The following is a 17927-nucleotide window of genomic DNA, read 5'->3' on the forward strand; positions in this document are numbered from 1 at the left end:
AGGGCACTGTGTTACTGCGAATGAAGCCTTTTAGGGTTAGAGTTTTTCCAATTTTAGATGTGGGCATTTCCCTGCTTTCATGTGACTCTAGTTGCTGCTCCTTCTGCAGCTTGTGGCAGTTACTATTTTCTGAAAGGTCTTCTGTGTGAAAGGTGTCATCTAGTCAACTGCAACCTACTTTCCCCCCTTTTTCTCTTTCGCTCAGTATTCCGGATACTTGCTGCTCTTTCTCTGCCCCCAAAACTGATTGTATTGATGGTCATATATCAGATACCAATTTGGACAAGTGCATTGCCTGAATGAATGTGCATCAAAGCTGTCATTGTAAATGACTGAGCTCAGATATCAGGTCCTTATTTTCCTTTGGCATGTCATTGGCTTTCAATGCAGGAGTCTGAAAGATGCTTGACAAACCTCTACTGTACATGATTATCAGAGCCAGACACTCTCCTCTTAGACATTCCTTTATTTAGAGCTCACATCAAAGCAGACTCACAGACACGGGCATTCTTTCTACACACTCATATCAAAAAGTAAATTTGTAGTCAGATGAGTGTTTGCAGAGTTATTTTTATTTAAGGTCAGTTTTTAACACTGACAACATTTTGTGATTTCATTTTGTTCTCAAAGCAAAGAAATGTAAGGTCCTAGGGCTGACTGAAGTGGCACATTTACCTGAACAATATTTAATAGTTTTTAGCACTTACCAGAGGAAGCAGGCTGTGTCTTCCAGATGTTTTAGACTAGAATTCCTTTCAATCCTGACTACTGGCCACGTTGGCTGGGGCTAAAGTGATTTGAAGTCTAAACCACCGGAATTTCACCATGTTGAATAACTCTTTTTTTGGTTAATATAATTTTATTTCAATTGAATTTGTTTTTTCCTTAACAACTGCAAGGTAGGCTAGGACTGAGACTGAGAATGGCTTGTCTAAACTCACTATTTTTATAATCTGTAGCTCTTAGCAACTATCCTACATGATCTCCCACCTGAATGCAGTTTCATTACTGTCAGTCTTGATGGCACAGAATGATTGACACATGACAGGGGGAAAAGTGTACAAGAAATCATATCAGTTGTTTTTTGGGGGGTATTTAACAGAGTTTCTTTGCTTTTTTTTAGTCCAGATTTAAATTTGTCTTAATTTTTAAAAACTTTTAAATAAAATATTAATCTAGTGATGGGCCACTTCATTATTTAATGGGAAAAAACACACTATACCACTGCATTGAAACAAAGCACAGAAAAAATAAGCCAGAGGACATTTTTAATCCATGCTTCCATTGCGTGGTTTTCTGCTGTGGTTTTGTTGAATTTTAAACTGATGCGTAATTGAATAAATAAGAAAAATAAATCTCAACAGCCTTTTACTACTGTATCTCAAATAATGTAACCGGAGTTAAACCAATAAATAAGAGGAGGAAAATAATAATATAGACTTGTAGATTCCTTTCAAATCATGCCATTAATACTTTTCTGTTGGCAGCAGTTGCAGTGACGGATTCTTTTCCATAAGAATTCAGTGCATGCAAGGTGCGATGCCCTTTAATGGGGCTTCTCTCGTGTAGCATTCTGATAGTATTGATTTAAGCTTTGACTTACATTGCCTTCAGGAGTATTGCTGGCCATATATTTTCCACCCAACCTTAGGCTGAGATGTAGTGCAGTAAATTGCCGCCAAGGCCAGAACCTTCAGATGACCGCATGCATGCTGATGAAGGACATCTGCCTTGATTGAAAATAAGTGGCCAGACACACATCTAAGAATAGTGTGAATCAGCATTGGGTTTAATATATATTTAAAAGAACTATTTGAAAAAAAATGCTTGGGGTTGCAGGTTAGGTTCTCTGCCAAGCCTCAAGGCTCCTGAAAGAATATATTAGCTCCAGAGCAAATCTCCACGTTCCCCAGCTTGGAAAAAAATGAAATTTGGTACTAACACCTTAAAGGCAGAATTAACACTTTAAAAGGCCATGCTCCTTTCAGCCCATGTCATTATCAAGATATACCCTACTCTCTTCCACGCAGTCCTGCTCAAATCGGTTGTCTTGATTTATGTTCTGCTGCGTTTAATATACTAAATGAGCATACGCTAAGCTTACAATAATGCCGTTATTTATAATGGGAAAGCATTCTTTTTCACCATAACAACATCGCTAATTATATTACATTATTGGTCACTGTAGCCGCTAAATCAGATGTAAAGTGGATTTAGGGTTCCTGTACATGGGATCATGGAGCCATTTATCTCAGCCCTTTGCTGAGCAGACCTTTATTAAGCTATGATGACTGTTGAATAGGAAATGTAACCAAGATTATTTTTATTCAAATATAATTTAAATATTCATCAAAGAGGATTTATGCTTGAAACTGACAGAGACTATTAACATCAAAAAATATAATTAACTGCACTGGGTATCATGAAGCAGAGTTAGTCAAATAGCCGAGAGGTCTAATTGCTCTAGAGTTTGCAAAGCAATAGTTTATATATTATACGGTTGCTGTGGAATTAATAGTAATGTGGTTTCCTATGTGAGGCAATTTAAAGCTTTCTGTTAAGGTTCATTGCTCTGGAGGAAATATGTTGAATATCATGTAGTAAACAGGACTGACACTTAAAAAAAACCAGACATGAAGATGAGAACCTGTAAAGATTAAAAGGACAAGAAAATACTGAGGCCTTTAAGTCATCAAAGGAATTTTATTTTGTAGCGTTTATAGACCTAAGCATTAGGCAACACACAGCAACATTGTTTACCCAAAGAAGGGGGTGGGAGAGAGAAAATAAAAGAGAAAAGGGTTAACAAATTAAATTAAATTAAATGCTCCTTGGGAAAACGATTGATGCAAAGTGATCTATCAAATTGGATGCAACACAGTCACTGATCTCTCAGATTGTGTTGATAAAAAATTACCGCGGCACACATACTATTGTCTCAAAGTTTTAATTTTAAACATCTTAACATTTTTGGCTCCATTAAGCCTTTGTAGCAGAGTGTGAGAAAGGGACACCTTTCCCATTGTGCTTCACAGGGTCTTTTTGTATTTGCCCAGCCTACCCAGCCCTGAATTAATCAGATGTTGTAATGGCATTTTTGCATTACTGAAATTGCTGAAATGTGAGAGCTTAAGGGTCAAGGGGAAGAACAATAGCCCGATGTTAACAGAGCATCTGTTCTCCCTCCATTAATGAAGTTGCAGCTAATTGCCTAATAAATTGGTCATCATTACTCAAAAAGCCTAAATAACTCCAGACTTGAACACGACCCTTACGAATATGAAGCAGAACCTCATAGGCACAAAGTAGAGGAGGATCTTTACATCCCCACCCCTGAAAATCTGTTTGAAGAGAATGGAAAGGAAACTAAACCAGACCCAACCAGACTTCCAGTTGCTCGTAAAGACCATGCCTGTGTTATCCATTATTTAACATGCTTACCCTGTTTATATCAGTGACATAAGAGTGTGTGCTAGTTTCTCCGAAGAGTACTGTCTTTGCCGCTTCATAGCACACTGTCTTGTACTCCCAGGCCTGCACATGGTGTTAGCAGATATTTAAAGCATTTCAGTCTAACATTTTATAGGTCATGATGAACTGAGCCTATAAAGCAACTTACTGCTAGGAAGTTAATGCAGTCTAAGAGTGTAACGTAGACTGAATGCTCTACTCAGTCAGTGTGTTTCAGCTTGCCGCAAGAACCATCAGCGGGGAATTAAAAATTACCCTCATATAAAGCTCTAATGGCAGATTGTTTGATAACATAACAATAGCCAGAACTATTCTACAGATGGGTGTGCCTTAGATTTCTACCATCGCAAATTTAGAGTCTCGGTTTCCTTTTAAAATAAGGTTATTATAGGAACATGCATATTTTCCCCCGATTTCCATAGACAAATGCTCAGAACTTTGAAGGAAAGTCAAGGTGCTGACAATATTTATCAGAGATGTAGGATACGTGATTCACTGGTCTATTACCTCTTTTTCATTATTCATTGTTCTCCCTTGGTGACCTTTACACCCAACTTCCACCCATTGAGTGATGGTTTGAAGGGGGAATCAGCTGTACTCATGGCGTTGTCTCCTCTGTTATTGGGACTCCTGATCACATTGAGGAGCCCCTTGTGAGTATAGCCAAAGGTCCATTCAACTTGTGGAGGCCAGGGACATGCCATAAATGCTCCTATCTTTTTAATGGCATGGTCCTCTTTACTTGGGAAAGCATATAAGGCAGTCGGTCAGTGGATATTGCAATCCTGCATCAAGCTTTTCTTAGGTTTGAGAAAGTGTCAGAGGCTGAGTATGTGTGTAAGGCACTTTATTAAACAAACATACTTTGCACTCCAATCAGTGTCCCTGAACATTCAAAACCTTTATACGGTGTAACAAAAAATCATTTTATACTACGGTGCTAGCCTCCCCTCACTGGATTCCTTATTCTTACTGTATTTCCAAACTAGGGAAGGCAGGTATACCAGACTGGACTATATTTCATCTAACAGAGATGTATCCATTGTAAGTGTAAAACCACCCATATTATTTTAGTAGTGGCTGTTGGTGCAAAGCTTATCTTTTAACCTTGCTCTTCCAGCATGGCTTTCTTGCTATGATGTCTAGCTAGAGTGGGTAATGATGCTGAACATGTCTTTAATCTAGGCATTTTATGAACTCTGCAAAGCTATTGTTTCAGCATAAATCACAGTGCTGTCCTCAACCTTAGGGTTTATGTGAAGGATTGTTCATATATGTGCAAAAATGAGGCGGGTTGGACTCATTTCTCTACACGCCACAGGCCCTGCACATGTGATGTTTATTTTCAGGTGGTAAATTCTGTGATACAAATATGTAGATCTGTAGGTGATTTCTCATTTCAAATGTATTAGTCTTCAGAGCACTGCCAGTATCACAGATAGGTTGAGGAGATGTCACTCACACTATACACTTAGTGTTCTTTGATTATTTCTTCATCTTTGCGACTAAAGAACTCTCAATGTAGTTCTACATGTTAAGGATCACTTTGGAGAGTGCTCTGTAAGACTAAATACATAGGCGGTAGCGTTCCGTTATCATGAATGCCATCAGAAATGCCTTGTTGCCTCTCTTATCAGCCACTTCCTGCTGTCAACCAGTGCGTATTTCAATAGGGAAGGATTTGCTTCCAGTGTAATGCAGCATAATGTCTAACACAGAATTTTTAATTGTGCAAACACACGAAGCCTTTGCAGTGGTAGGCAATTTGATAAAAGGATTAGATTATGAATATTTCCAACTTGATTAGAGATTAGCTGGGAGCTGATCAATGTGAGTCAATGAATCTCCTCAAATCTCTTACGTTTCTCGCACATCTGAACTTGCTTGTGGAGTGGGGAGGGGGCTTTTTCCAGCAATATTAATGATAATACAAACCTGCCATTCATTGTGAAGGAGTCAGATAGATTCTTGCAGAACACATTCAAAGAAGTAATGTACCTAATCCGTGCAAGATTAGGCCTTTTTAGTTCGGAAAAAATTAATGATTTTTCAGAGGAAGTGTTATAACTCAGAAGCTTTTACAAACTTTCAAGATGCTAATTGTACCCAGACATTGCCATGGCTGGTGAATAACTGTTCCTTTGTGGCATCCAGCCTTTCTCAAGAAAGAAATAAAAAAACCCCGGACAACAACGCAGCACTTGTAGCACAAACTTTAGAGATACATTTTAATAGAAAATGACACCACCGGTACTGACTTGATTAAAGATCCTTCCAAGGGCACACCACTTCTCTCGCAAGTTTTAAGTCACATGGGGGGGAAAGGGATAGGGAAATCGGAAGATCAACTCAAAAGTCTTTTCATTTACTTATTAGTCTCCAGTTTGAGATTTGTACTTTTTAAATCCATAAATGGAAAGCTAAAGGTATGGGGCAGGGGAGAGATTCAGACTGGTCTCAGATTGCAATCTTAATCAGGACAAGAAAGAGGAAAAGAACAAAAGGACAGTAGTCTAGATCATTTGGGAATGGCTTGAAATTAGCCAGTTATATTGGCTGCTTTTAGTGTTTCGCTGTATGTTGGACTGTGCCATTATACGCCGTAAATATAATGCAAACACAGATCGCACTGACAACAAAGGGGGATATCTGTGTTCCCTCCATTCATGGGGTAACTTTTTTAAAAAAATTAAGAAGAAAGAAATGTATTTATTTTTAAGAACCAACTTATTCTGCACACAAAGGTTTTTGTGTTGACTCTCCCCCCTCATTTGCATCATTAGTGACTGAAATACTCAGAGTGTGTAATTAATGGGCTAAGAGAGTCATTTAGGCAAACCCAGAGCCATGAGGGTGAAATATTTTTCTCCATGGAAAGATCTTTAAGGAATAAATAATTGCACGCACCAGAGGTTTGCGATGGCCAATCTAAATGCGAGCGTGCAATTAGGAAGAGCGTGGCTCAAGAAGCAAAATGCTTGCCGCTATCCGCATATCATGTGACTAATTAAATATTTAAAAGTCCATCCCTACCCTTCTTCCTCCCTCGCTCCCCAAAAGAAAAATATTATGCCACAAATAGACTGGTAACTTTTGCAGATAATTAACAAGTTTTGGAAGAAGGGTGCAGATTCCGATAGCCTCCAAGGTTCTTACAAGGTCATGTCTTATTATGCTGCATCTTCTATATGTCCTGGTAACAACTTTCTTGCTAATTTAAATCTTAACTAGGACATCCCATAGCGATTTCCCATTTCCCTTGTCAAAATGGAAAGTGATCGTTTCTGTATGCAAAAACTGCAGTAGGTGAATGTTTTCATAAGTAATTGGTCCTAATTGACACTGGCCCCAATATATAGAGATACAATGTAATTATCCCATGAGAAGTTTGGAAACTGTAGGCATCCTGTAAATGCTTAAATAAATAAGTATGCACACACATTTATTCGCTGTATGTATCTGCAATAATGTTTCCCCTGCATTATGTTGAGACATGATGACCCTTTGAAATTAAGAGAGCCTCAGTGGCCTGCTTCGTAAATAAATATGTCTTATTTTGCTCCTAAAATGAAGCCACTTTTATGTTGAATGTGCAATTCTGCAAACGAGAAAGTTGGGTTGGATTAATAAGACTCTGAGCGAGTCAGGCCTAATTTGCATTAAACTGACCCAAAGGTCTTGTAAAATTGCTCAGAATTATCAAGGCTTCTAACATATCAGAGGTTTTATTAACAAATTACTGGTGTTATATTTTTTTAAAAAATATGCTTATTTTGCTAATTAAAGGAGCTTTCAAAGGCAGTTTTAAATTGTATTTAAAATCTATGCAAATTACGTTATATAAATAAAATACATCCCACATATTGTTGTTTGTGTACACGCTTGCACAAGTTGTTATTTGGGGTATCACATTAAAACTAGAAAGCAGTAAAAACATTCTGACATGGTAAAACTTGTAACCCTTTTGTGGACATTTGAAATAAAAGAATAATTAGTGGCATACAAGGGTTTACTACCAAATCTGCTGGGTCTTTCTTTTATGCCAGTTGTGAGCACACCTTGTGGAAGTAAAGGTAAAGGACCCCCTGACTGTTAAGTCCAGTCGCAGACGACTCTGGGGTTGCGGCACTCATCTCGCTTTACAGGCTGAGGGAGCCGGCGTTTGTCCGCAGACAGTTTTTCTGGGTCACGTGGCCAGCATGACTAAGCCGCTTCTGGCGCTACAGAACACCAAAACCAGAGCAGCACATGGAAACACCGTTTACCTTCCTGTCGGAGAAGTACCTATTTATCTACTTGCACTGGTGTGTTTTTGAATTGCTAGGTTGGCAGGAGCAGGGACCGAAAAATGGGAGCTCACCCTGTCGTGGGGATTCGAACTGCCGACCTTCTGATCGGCAAGCCCAAGAGGCTCAACCACAGATCTACCTGGGTCCACCTTATAGACGTATGGTGTACTAATTTCAGTGGGACATGCCTTTACATCAGATTTCTCCAAGTTACTGTAGTCCAGATGTTCTGGACTACAACTCCCTTTTATCACTGACCATTGGTCAAAATGGCTGGGGCTAATGGGAGTTGTAGTCTGAAATGTGTAAAGGGCACCAGTTTGAAAGGATACATAGGTCACCCACTGTCACATCATGTACTACTTTGTTTCCAGGGTTTTGTTTTGTTTAAAATTGTTGGATGTATTTGTTCTCTGTGCTTTATATCTTTATTGTTTTGCCCATATTGATATATTAATGGATTGGTGGATTTAGTAAGCTGTAACAGGCAGTTGTTGCATGTCCGGCCCATCACATCACTAGATGGGAAGCTTGTTTCACGGTGCGCATGTCATTCCTTTCGCAGTGGAACCTGAAGGTGGCTTTATGCACTAAGTAATATTTGGTGGATTGTGTCCATTGGGTTCCATTTGCATTCATTGGATTCATATAGATGCAGAATTAAATTAAGTTATTTACTTTCAAATTAATTTGAATCCCTTGATTGATTTTACAGAACTAACCAAATAGAAGATAGTTGTATTTTTTTATTTGTATCGCATTTAAAAATAACTGCCACAAGCATTACTTATTACATTAATTGTGACAAATGGGATCATTACTGTGAAACACCTTCTTTGCCATATTAATTGTGCCACATTTAGCTTCCTAATGTTATGTTTATTTAGTAATTAATAAGATTCAACAAATCATTAGTTATTAAACATTTAAGGAAAACTGCATCCGCATTTCTCCTGCAGTGTTAAAGTTGCTGGCTTATGCGCAGGCACTGCTGTCTTCGCTGCTATTCCATGTGCATCTCTCTTTTTCTGTGTGAGTGCACGAGTGCTTGGTTTCTTACATATATGTGTATTATGGTTGCCACCTTGGTCGGGCAAAATACAGGACAGGTCAGGGTGGATGGGGGGGGTCCCTAAAATTTACTTTATCAGGTGCAGAAATGACTTCAAAGCAATCCATTACAATGGCACACTGTGATTATAGTGGTTTATTCAATAAAAAAAAAACAAACCAGGCCTGCACATGCGCACACGCACACACACACATACACAGTCTGACTCCGAGTCTCCGTCTCCTACACAACCGCCTCTGCCTACACAAAAGCTCTCCCCGCCGCTCTCTGATCCACCCATTGCCCTCCACAGCCTGTGCAAAACCCAAGAGACCACTGTAGATGGCCCATGCACTGCAAACCACATCTCTCCCTCTCCGCGACCCATCCTCTGCCCATGCAAAAACTCTCTCACATGTATTGCCAATTTAATGGCAGTATGATGGACAGGTTAGGCTGGATCACACTGCATTAGTCTGATTACTGTAAGCAGAGTTTGCTCTTTATCTACCACTGCCATCTCCTCCCACTTCCGTGTGTGTGTGTGTGTGTGTATTCTGACCACTCCAGTGTTCAGTTTTCCTCTCCATATCCAGTACTACATCTAGCTCCTCTATGCGTGCCAGGCTTGTCATGCTATACCAAACCTTTCATTTTAATCTTGGAGTATTTGTTCAAGACCATAGATTTTGCATTTTTAATCTTCCCTAGAACAGTGGTGAATAATGGCCCCTGGCAGGAGATAATGAAATTTTCTTAATTTATATTTTCAAGCAGAAGCCTCAATTGAAAATGGCATCCTATGGCCTGGAGACATAGCTCTAGTGCAAGTTTCAGGGGAGCTGTAATAATAACGCAGTGCCGATGGTGACGGGGAATGATAGGACAGTGAAGAAGTAATTTAAGGAAGAAAAGGGAATGTACCAAAGCTTTATTGTAGCATATCTAATGATCTGCTGAAGATCCCCAATGGCTTTTGGAGCATGACAGGAGAAACTAATGTTATCTTGCCAAAACAGAAGCCTCTGCTTAATCAGCAGAGCAAGACTATTGATTAAAACACCTCACACAAATAGATTACACATGGAATCTCATCTCCATACTTTTCACTTGGTAAAGTGTAATAATGAGCATAAGATAATCAAAAGAAGAGCTAAAGCAATTTGTTGGGAATTGTACGAGTCAAGATTACAGCGGGAACGCAAACAAATTAGAATGAGAACAAGGACTGCTTTTAAAGCCAAGCACACGAGGACAAACTTGCACAGTACACAGGGATAAACATGAAGTGGGCCCATGTAACGGTAGTTAGGAAAATGAAAAATTGCCTCATGCATTGGTTCGACTCCCTCACCCCCTTCTCTTTATCTGATGTGCAAAAAAAGCACAGGCCTGCTTTTGCCCAATCAGTCAAATGAGGTGAGCCAAGTTCACCATCTCTCTGGAGCTGTTAATTAGCTGGCCACGTTTGATTTCAGATTCCCTCAGTGTCGCTATACATATTGGAAAGATGTAAAAAGAATTGCAAATTCTAAAACACACACAGACACACACCCTCACATTTGTGGTCTTACATTATCTCTTCAATAGAATGCTATCTGACAGTCAATACTGTCATAAAAGCACAGGCATATTCCTGCATTCTCCTCACAAGTGGGAGGTGGGCAGAAAGAGAGGTTTGTATGCAGACATGCCTATCTCTCTCTTTTTTTCCATATAAGTGGCAATTTACATGCCCCTTCCTCTACTTCGCTCCTCAGATAGCCGTATACATATATCTCAGAAGCACAGGAATTTTAAGTGCAACAATTACAGCTTTTGACAGAATCAGTTAATTAGCCTTCTAAAATGAAGGACTGTTAATTGTGGGCTGTATTACTCTGGAATAAAAGCTGGTACTTAGAACAAGGGACAGCCGGCCACCCTATCCAACACATGCACACGCTGCAAGAATCTCTACATTGTCCCATTGAAGAAGAAAAAGAAAAAAGGAACTTTACCACAGATGAACGATATGTGCTGGTTTATTATAACTTGCCAGTGGCTGTTATCTACCTGTTCACTTTCGGATCATAGCCAATCATATGCTGCATTCGTGCCATCCAAAATAAAGTCCTATTAAGCTTCCACCAAGATGTTTCTTTGCCAAAATAAATCACAAATATGACCTTTAGTATATCATTTGACAAACAACAGTCCTGCTAACGCAAGTGATTTTGGCTGCAAAATGGAATCTCTCCCCCCCCCCCTTCTTTTTCCACACGGCCCTTAAATCTGCTCCAGAGAATTGTGAGGAAACCCAGTCAATATTTAGGGAGATGTGGTGAGCAATATGATGAACATAAGTAAGGGTAAGGTAAAGGACCCCTGGATGGTTAAGTCCAGTCAAAGGCGACTACGGGGTGCAGCACTCATCTTGCTTCAGGCCAAGGGAGCAGGCATTTGTCCACAGGCAGCTTTCTGGGTCATGTGGCAAGCATGACTAAACTGCTACTGGCACAACGGGACACCGTGACGGAAGCCAGAGCACATGGAAATGCTGTTTACCTTCCCACCCCAATGGTACCTATTTATCTACTCACCTCATTGCGTGGATTGGAACCGCTGACCTTCTGATCAGTAAGCCCAAGACCCTAGCAACCGTTGTGTTGAATCCAATTAAGTCATTTTGTGATCTTTGGGGAAACCCATGGAGGAGATTTGGGAGAGGGCAGGGGGAGAGGGAGTAGAAGTTCCAGTCACACAATGACTTTGTTGGATATAGCCCTTTGTTTCAAATAGTAATTTAATCTGTTTGTTGATTTCAATGTTGATTTAGTTGCCTTGAATACGATTTACCATAAAACAGAGATTTAAATGTAGATTCAAGTTAGTTCCACATTTCCCATTATTCATTCATTTTATTTATCACAGGGGTTTATGTCCCACGCTTTGGTAGAAATTCCTTGGGCAGCTGGCAATTGTTTTGTGGGTTTCTTTTTACTCACAAGGCATGCAAATGTTCAAAATTAGGCACACATATCCTGTTCCCAGTTAAGATATGTATTTTAAACAAATTATCACATACTAGCAACCAGTATACACAGTTAGAAAATTCATATGCAGGCTATGAAATAAGTACATTGCCTACTGAATGTGTTCAGTGTATGAGATACTGTGGCATTTTCATTCTCATGAAAGTATCATTTCAGAGCTGTAAAGCTGAAGTATACACAACTATAATGCTGTCATCGGTAATTTTCTGCAGGATGTTGTCTAAAAATACTGAGAAAAATAGAAGTGGACAATCCACAGGCAGCTACTACTACCAATGACAGCTATTTGTCAGCCCCAGCTAGTCAGTCTCTTTTTATATATATAAAAAATGCAAAGTCAAATTATGCGATCTACTTGAATCACACATATCTTCACATTTCACATCATGTATTCTGCTCTTGCATAAAAGGACAAGTTACCACAGAGAGTTACCCTTTGCCCACTGGAAGCCTTGTTGAGCTATCGTTCTGAGTGCTGAGATTTCATCACCCATTCCCTATCCACTTTCAAGCATTTATATACTGTCATAAAGGCTGGCAACTTGCTTTAAAAAGAAGAAGAAGCTGGCAGTTGCAGGAAGCTGAATTCTGTGTCCAGTAATGCAGTTCTTTCTGCACTTGTGAGGAATCTCAAAATACACAATAGTTTCAGTTGCAATAGTTAGGACAGAACCGACAGCCATCAGCATTATTGCAAAAGGAGAAGAAAAAAAAAGACCAGAAGTTTTCTGCTCAGCCTGAGACTTGGTTCCCATGATCTTATCTGTTGTGCATGAAACCTGGGTCCTTCCCATTGCTGTTGACATTTCCTGAATGTTTCTTCCAAAGCTACCAACCAAAAATTCAAGTAGATTTGTGATTTATTTGCTGGAAGGACAACTCAAGTTGTACTATTGGGCTGCCTTTAATATTCTTCCAGCTGCGTGAACTGAAATCTCAGCTTGATCTTGCACCTGTTGGCAGGGGACAGATGTCAGGGGTTCCCTGACACAAGACAGATCTCTTCAACTTGTGCAAGGGGTATTCAGTAGTGTGGGAAGTGCTAGTAGCACCAGGATTGATGTACGGCTGGAGTCAAAGGCTAGACTATTATTTTAAGACCTGGCTTCCTTTCCTTCACTTTACTGACAAACAGAACTCACCCAGGAGATCAGCCAAGCTTTCCTTGTTTTTAGTCACCAAACTGTTTCTGACCTTTTATTTTCCTCCTTCCTTTGCTTTCAGAGAAAAAAAGGCTGAAAGTCATTTTCTTTCAACCCCTTTTTTGGTTTTGACTAGTGCTGCTTGAGCCAGATCAAAATCAATCCATTTTAAAGTACCGAGCCGTAAAATACAAATCCTGTCTTAATATATTTGTTTGCAAAGTGCCAAACTGTACAAATCAGTAGCTTTCACTATGAAAAATTGATTGTCAACTTTTCTAACAGCAGGTAAATTAGGCAGTTTCTTTCTTTTCTTTCTCTCTCTCTCTCTCTGTTAAATACTTTAAAAAGAAGGCTGTAATTGTAGACACACTTACTTGGGAGTAAGTTTTGTTGAACACCATGAAAGTTACTTGTGATAGCAAATATGCATAGAATAGTGCTAGTCTGCTCAGCATGAGCAATTAACTCATTAAAATCAATGAAATTTGAAAAGTGCTTAATTTGGGCTGGATGAAGCCCTTTTGTTTTATTGTAATTTATAGCAAGTTGCTTTAAGAAGCATTATTTTCTTACAAAGGTTTATGATAACTTACCTAGGAATACATTCCATTGAACTTGGTGGGCTTACGTCTGAGTAGGTATGTTTAGGATTTTTAATGTCCCCACCATGATGGGTTATATTTTGTTAATTAGATTTGTTACATTGTTTTAGGATTCTTGTAAGGCACCCTGCGAGTTGCCAGAATGGAGGGAGGGGTTATAGTAGTATCCAAGATAATTAAAATAAGCCTTTAGCCTTTACTGTCTGAAATTACTTCTGGTACTGATTACTGAAAATTCTGCAAAATTATTATGCGTTTGAACTAAAAATACATCTAGCCCACAACCTCTTTGTGGTCCAATTCAAATGCAGTTCTGCCTGATTCCCTAGCTATGGTTGCCGCGAACTTTGTAAACTAATTCTGATTTTGAAATTAACACACATCCTTCTCCTTCTCCTGCCCCAGGTGCAACAACAGAACACAGTGTATAGTAGTTACCGGGTCAGATGTGTTTCCTGATCCTTGTCCTGGAACATACAAATACCTCGAAGTACAATATGAATGTGTCCCTTACAGTAAGTATACGCTTTTTTTGTTGCTGTTCTTGTTCACTTCCTCTAGCCTTCACAATTGATGCTGTGGCAGTCCAAGATGCACAAAAAGAGCATAGGTTTCGGGCCTGAGAACTATTATGCATGCAGAGCACTTTCAAACTAGGCCTTCCAATTAGCTTCAGCAAAGTGTGGAAAGGAGCCATCGTGTGATGCTGGCCAAGTGGCTGTCTGTGTTCTTAAGTGTTTGGCTTTTAAGAGTACTAGGGTTTTATTCTGCCCCTCCCCCCCCCCCACAAAAACAAACTTGAATTAGCTATTCAAAAGACAAGATAGAAATTTGTACTTTTGCCCAATACCGGTTCCTGACAAATTGGCTTGGCTTGCAGTTTTCTAAAGAAACCACTGACTCCAATTTTAATCTTCCAACAGTTTGAAACGGCTACCTGCTGTGGTAACAGTGGTTCACAGCCATACAGTACCGTCGAAATATCCAGGAGTTATTTCCCCAGTTACTTGATACAGCAATGTTTGCTTTTATTTCATTTTTATTTTCAGTTTGAAGTTCATTGTTGCTGTTGTTGTTATTTATTATATTTGTAAGCAGATCACAGGGCAGTTCACAACATAAAAATACAAAACCAGAGCACAAAAGACATAATAAAACAGAAGCAAACCAATAAACCCACTCCCACAAAAAGGAATTAGCCAAGGGCCTGGTTGGGGCAGGGGCATTTTCACCTGGTGCCTTAAGAAATGAAGAGAACATTCCACAAACTGGGAACCACCATAGAAAAGGCCCGTTCTCGTCTTGCCACCCTCCGGACCTCTTGTGAAGGAGGCGCACAAAAAACTTTTGCAACTAATGTATACTCCCGTAAAATTACACATTCATTCTTTTTTAATCTACAGAATCTCATTGTTTAATTCTTAAAATAATAATAATCAAGTGATCCTCTAATCAGCGGGTAAGCAGTATCTACTCCCACCCCAAAATAACCCCCATCATCCACAGTAACAACCTATCCATGATGAGTCTCCATTCATCAGCAGCGCATAACATCTTTGGCAGACTAGTCGACAAGCCTTGAAATGCCTGCCGTGGATCTAAAGAGCTGATTCATCCAGTTTCTGAAAAGCTTTTGTTTTCTCCTCCATAATGCCGTCGTTCAAAATAAAGTCAACCTTGGTCTCATATTTTCCATTAGAGGAAGTCTGTTGCTTCTAACAGTAAACTTCAGCAATGCATTGATTGTGCCTCCATTTGTTATAAATGTGACGTTAGTGTTTTGTAATATCTTCAAACTTAAAATATTAAAAATAATTGCAGCATACTTTTTGGTGTAGGGAACATACACACAGCAAGATATGAACGTTATAGGATTAGTAGCATTTGCGCACTAAAAAAAATTGACGGAATCAGCTGTGTCAGAAATAGGCAGCACCAACTCCCCCCCCCCCCATTAATGCACTTAACACTGTATGTATACATATACAGCAGTTTGCATCTGGATAGTACTCAATACTGAGTCACAGTATTGAGCTTTCTGCGCATCAGTTAAAGGCCGAACACAGATCATCTTTTCTTTCCATTCTTGCTATGTATTCCTGTGCCATTGTGAAGCAGATGCTTGTCGTGGCTTTCTTTTTTGTGCCGTGGGTAGGAATTGGAATCCTACTGTGTCTGCTGAGCTTTAGTGCCCTGTTCTCATGTGTCTATCATTGGTGGCTCATTGAAACCATCCTTCTTGTGGCACTTTGAGGAGGAGTGTATTGTCCCTACCTAACAAAAACAGCTTTGTTTCATAAAGTCACCTTTACATTAAGATCACTATTTCTATTCCTAAATTCCCAGAAAGAAGCAGTGAATCCAATTCCAAGCTATTCAAAAGCCACAATGTTTCTGTTTCGTTGGGTCGTGTAGGACAAGACAGTAGTTAAAAAAAATAAATGCAAATGTTATTTTCAGATTTCAGATCTTTTTTTTTTCATGCTGTTTTAGGGAGACAAGTGTGGATATGCCCTGCTGGTTTGGGTTTTCCTATCTACAGAGAAAAAAATGTTTCTTTTGCAGTTAACAGAAGGATACTCTGCACAGCACTGCCTAGGCAGAACTCTTTTAACATGTAGTAATTTTACTCCTTTAAAAATAGCTGTATTTCAATATGTATATTGCTTGCTGCTCATTTCATTACAAAGCTATTTTCAGTTGCTGTGTGCAGAAGTGAAATGAATCAAGAGTCTTTTCTGATCCATGAATCAAATTCAGAGCTTAATTTGAAGAAGCATATTTTGAATTTGATTTAATATGAATATTTGTTGATAATTGCATTTTCTTGTTCTGGCTTACTATTTACAAGTCCCTTAGAAAAAGGAAAGGTAACATGATCGTGCTTACTTTGTAATATATAATGCTTTATTTAAAGAAGCAAATAAATTTTGGCCACAGTCCTGTACCCCCAAAATAACAAGAAAAGCCCGTGAGTCGAGATTTATCTATCAGGCATGTTACAGACTTCCTCCAATGCAAGCTTTGGGCCAAACTAAATGTGATGTTTTTTGTATCTTTAGTCTCTGTATGGCTATTTTTTTCCTGGCAATAAATAGCTGACATGGGATGTCTGAGCCAGATCAGGGCTATGGCATCAGGGCGGGAGGAGGAAGAGTTAGTCTTCATCTCACTGTGGTCTTGCTCCAAATCAGGGGTGGGGTGTATACTATCTATTTCATTCCCTAATGGGGACAAAAGTTAAAAATCCCTGTCCCAGCACACCCAACCCACCTCTGGGACCCCTGTGCCAGCTAGCTAGCTGTTTATTTCTTTATTTAAAAAAACCAGCCACACATGAGCTTCAGACATGAATAATGTAATGTTTAGTTTGACCCTCTGTCTTTAAGAAGACCTATACCAAATCCCTCTCCTTGCAGTACTGTGTAACTGGGCAGCTTGACGAAACTTGCACCCATCTTCTCTTACAAATGTATACACATAAGCACACACAAACACATGCATGCACATAAATTATTTCTGTGGATGTCTGTTCAAAATTCTTCACAGACACATCTACACAGAGGAAGAAATAGTGAATATTGGAACATGCACTGAGTATTTAGCTTGTAGATTCCAAATTAATGATCAGCATACTTCAAATATAAGTTCATGACTGTCCAGGTTGAGAACAGCTACATGTGAGTGTTCGGTCTTTTCATGTGAAAGCAGACAAGCAAAAAGAAGTGAGTATACTGTTAAACCATTCCAGCTCTGACACGTCATCTCTGTGCAGTTTAGAGCCCTCAAAAGGTTACGAAAAACATGGTTTATTAGGGGTTTCACAATATTACAATAGGGCAGCACAGTCCCTTAGCTCCCCCCCCCCGAATTAATGCTCTCTTTTTTTAGCTACAGTATTTTCACCTCTGATATTCAGTTGTTTAGCATTGTACACAGCGCTCAGGTTTGCATGTTCAGATAAGGGTTAGGATAAATGAGTGGCAATGCTTTGCTAGTAGTCCTAGATTAACACCCATTAAGTTGAGGACATTTCCATCCCTGTGTTGTGCATCTCACCGCTTCTAGCCGTGGGGGTTAACGTGGTGAAGATTTCAAAATGTGTTTTCCAAATCTATTGGAAACTTAGCTTTTCATGCAGTGCATGAAAACTTGAGCAGAGTTTTCTCACGGAGGTCTTGCATCCAGTTTTCCACATATGATGTCCTTTCCAACACTGAAGAATTATTCACTTTGCTGCCAAAGTAGAACCATCATTCCTGTCCTTTTGGCAACCCCCACCTGGCAGGTGTGGAGCCAATTGTTGCGTTGGCATCTCCTATCAGCGGGGATTT

The 17927-nt window shown here is 39.4% G+C and overlaps 1 protein-coding gene across 22 annotated transcripts in view; it reads left to right on the forward strand.

Annotated features, from left to right (window-relative positions):
- The window catches only part of ADGRL2 (adhesion G protein-coupled receptor L2), a 242637-nt gene that overhangs the window by 160513 nt on the left and 64197 nt on the right, over positions 1-17927 (forward strand). For all 22 annotated transcript variants that reach the window (XM_081008513.1, XM_081008505.1, XM_081008506.1 and 19 more), the window contains one exon: positions 13999-14108. In XM_081008513.1, the coding sequence (XP_080864639.1) occupies positions 13999-14108 (110 nt within the window). The remainder of the gene's footprint in view (positions 1-13998; positions 14109-17927) is intronic.

The sequence above is a fragment of the Podarcis pityusensis genome, assembly GCF_964106645.2.
Source record: "Podarcis pityusensis genome assembly, chromosome: 6".
Taxonomy (NCBI): Eukaryota; Metazoa; Chordata; class Lepidosauria; order Squamata; family Lacertidae; genus Podarcis; species Podarcis pityusensis.